This window comes from Solanum stenotomum, chromosome 1 (genome assembly GCF_019186545.1).
Source record: "Solanum stenotomum isolate F172 chromosome 1, ASM1918654v1, whole genome shotgun sequence".
In the NCBI taxonomy this organism is placed as follows: Eukaryota; Viridiplantae; Streptophyta; class Magnoliopsida; order Solanales; family Solanaceae; genus Solanum; species Solanum stenotomum.
Window position 1 is genome coordinate 102,600,524 of NC_064282.1, and position 3,521 is coordinate 102,604,044.

Consider the following 3,521-nt stretch of genomic DNA (forward strand, 5'->3'; position numbering starts at 1 on the left):
AAGATATACAATTATTTTATTCACATTCGCTAAAAATTTTAATTATAAGATTAAGGGAAAAGGGTCTGAAAAATACTTTAACTTTGGTTGAAATTGCTGTTACGATACTAAATTTTGGAAAAGACCTTTTTACCCCATGTATTATTTAATAGTGTATTTTAAAGGTATATATGTGCTTATGTGGACATCATAAATATTGCATCATTTTAAATAGTATGTGTCCATGTGATCACATATATTTCTTTAAAATACACTATTAAATAGTGCAAGGGGTAAAAGGTCCTCCATAAAGTTTGGTATCGTAACAACAATTTCGGCCAAAGTTGAAGTATTTTTCAGTCCCCTTTCCCTAAGATTAACAATCATGTATTATTTTTATCACATTTATGTAAAATTAGAATTTACAAATAAAATAAGTAAATTACACTTTTACCCTATTTTAAAAGGTTTTTTCCTCAATTTTTTAAAAGCCAAAATTAATATATATATATATAAAGAAACATATTTTATACTCCCTTGTTCATGTTACATATTCCTTAATTTTTATTTTATAAAGAATATGTTTTATTTATTTTTTAATATAAGAACCAATAAGATTGTGTAAATATTTATTTCTACTATATTATGGCATTTAATTCAATGAAATGAACCAAATTTGAATTATGTAACTTGTTTGTAAACCAAACAACCCCTTAAATAGACAGCGCCGTTATTTCATCGAATAATCATCGGATTCTCAGTAGAGAGAGAAAGTGTATGTATTGGTATAGAGAGAGAGAGAGATTTTTAGAGAGAGAAAGTGTATGTATTGGTAGAGAGAGAGAATTTATCGGAAAATTCCTGCATTTGAATCGGAGGATCTGAAATTAGGGTTTCTAATTGCAATCGTATCGAATTGAATTTTCAGATATGGACTTAGATTCTTCAATGGCGCCTGAAGCCGATCAGGATCCGACGGTTCAGAATAACGGCCCAACATTGGTGAACAAGTCATCAACCGCCGGAGAATCGGCTCCGGTTGAGACTCCTACTGCTACTCCGGTGGCTGGGCCGAGGTGTGCTCCGACTTATACGGCGGTGCAGTCTGTTATAGAGAAGAAGGAAGATGGTCCCGGGCCGAGGTGTGGACATACATTAACAGCGGTTCCAGCTGTTGGAGAGGAGGGAAGTCCGAACTATATTGGTCCTAGGTTGATTCTCTTTGGTGGTGCTACTGCGCTTGAGGGGAATTCTGCTGCTGCAGCAGCTCCTTCTTCTCCTGGAGGTGCTGGGATTCGTAAGTTCCCTCATTGAATACTGGATTTTCTTGTTTCCTTATTGAATTTGAGATGCTGGTGTTTTTGAGTTGATTGAGACTTTTAGATGAGATGCTCACACCATTTAACATTCTCTTTATCTTAGTAGGTTAAGTAGGAAGTAAACATAGATTGTCTCCATTTGCTTAGTGAACCTCTACTCTCTCTCTTTGATTGAATTGCTTACTAATGCTTTTGTTTTGTATTGACCTTGCATATTCAGCTTGACCAGAGAATCCCTACACAAAATTATAGATGTTTTATGGTATTCTATTAAAAAGTTAAATATTAATGTGTGTTGTTGCTTTGAGAGTCAAGTTTCAGAATTTGCGCAAGCTCATTTAAGTCTGTTGTCACAACTTACTGTGTTTCCCATTTGAGGCTGTAGATGCATTATGTGCACGTTTCTTACATATATATAGTATACATAAGTGAGATTTCCACGGACAATGTTTAGGAAATATGAAATGGAAATCCTTTTTGGATCGTTTTTTCAGTTTTTGGATCGAAATAATTGTGCATGAAACAATACAAGGTTTAAGGATAGTGTTTTGGCGTTATCTTATCAACAAAGGTTGATACAATGCAACTATAGTGTTTTAATAATATCTTTGATTATTAAAGGTTGATGACGGTGTCTTGTTGTTGACTGAAACATTTCATATGGGTAAGAGTTGGGATATTTGTAGAAGAAGTGACTTCTGTTCATAAACAACAGTTTATTGGAGAAATCAATTTTTACGATTCAAAGTAACCTAAGAATTGAAAATGATTTAATCAAAGAACATTTTCCCTGCATTTCTAGAAGAGAATTTTGGCCATGCCAAACACATGCACCCTTATTGGTTGTTATCTCGAAGAACCTTCATGGAACACAAAAGAAGAGGCTTCTCTGGAACTAGTTCTGTTTACCATATAAAGAGTGAAATCTGGTTAATCTAGAATAATCAGTTGATAGAGGGGGTTTGTCATTCCTCTTAAGTAGAGAAGCATGCCTTGATTGATAGTAAAACTGAAATAGGGACATTTTTAAGTTAAACTAACAATTTAGCTATCCATCTGATTTCAGGCTTAGCAGGGGCTACTGCTGATGTGCACTCTTATGATGTTCTGACAAATAAATGGTCTAGGTAAGTCTTTATTGTGAGTCCGTCCGTGATCTGCTAAATTCAGTTTTGTGCTTTTCACAGAAAGGTTGAAATGTGGTTCTGTTTCTTGATGAAATCATAGGATCACACCAATTGGAGAGCCACCGACGCCGAGGGCTGCTCATGTTGCTACAGCTGTTGGAACTATGGTTGTCATTCAGGTTTGTATACTGACATCATGTTGTTTTCCTTGTGCTTGATCATCTACCTCATCAAGTTTAAGATGCCTATTTTGATCCATCCCAGGGTGGAATTGGTCCAGCTGGTTTGTCAGCTGAGGATCTTCACGTTCTGGACCTTACACAACAACATCGACCAAGATGGCACAGGTTATGACTTGAAATAACTGTAGTTGCCATTGAACTTGTATGCTGTTGACTAGTGAAAATGTATTTAAATACTGACATACCTGTATTACAACTACTGAAATAATTTTTGTCATTTTAGGGTTGTGGTCCAAGGACCTGGTCCAGGGCCTCGTTATGGACATGTCATGGCTTTGGTAGGGCAAAGATATCTCATGGCAATTGGTGGAAATGATGGTTAGTAATAAAGAGGCTTCACCATTGTAAGCAATGATATCAGTCAGAAAATCATAACATGGTCCATTGTTTTCAGGAAAACGACCTCTAGCAGATGTTTGGGCTTTGGACACTGCTGCAAAACCATATGAATGGCGAAAATTGGAACCAGAGGGTGAAGGCCCTCCTCCTTGCATGTAAATTTCATGAGATCCCTCTCTCTCTTTCTTTTCAGGATTCACTTTATTTCACTTGTTGCTTCATTGCAAGCATTTCATGATTTCTATTGTTTTGTGCTTTAGATGGTGGAAAATCTCAATATTATGTCTATTTGAAACTGTAACTTATCCCTACAAATAATAAAGTGATATGAAAATGCAGTATATGCACCAAATGGTGGCAAACGTCATTAACGGGTTGATTAACTTACGAAGTCTATCTATATGGTTGTTGATTTTAAGAATGTATTACTCTATTTCCTTTGTGGGTATCCACTTTTCTAGTCTATGAATTATCTACACTTGAGTGCAGTGCCATTGGTAGTTAGTGTACCTTAA

The 3,521-nt window shown here is 35.7% G+C and overlaps 1 protein-coding gene across 1 annotated transcript; it reads left to right on the forward strand.

Annotated features, from left to right (window-relative positions):
• Positions 1 to 770: 770 nt before the first annotated feature.
• Positions 771 to 3,199, forward strand: LOC125872309 (serine/threonine-protein phosphatase BSL3-like). Its single transcript, XM_049553028.1, has 6 exons — positions 771 to 1,276; positions 2,365 to 2,425; positions 2,526 to 2,604; positions 2,690 to 2,772; positions 2,891 to 2,985; positions 3,062 to 3,199. Exons 1-6 carry the CDS (start codon positions 910 to 912, stop codon positions 3,163 to 3,165), a joined length of 789 nt encoding a protein of 262 aa, XP_049408985.1. The 5' UTR covers positions 771 to 909; the 3' UTR covers positions 3,166 to 3,199.
• The last annotated feature ends 322 nt before the right edge of the window (positions 3,200 to 3,521 follow it).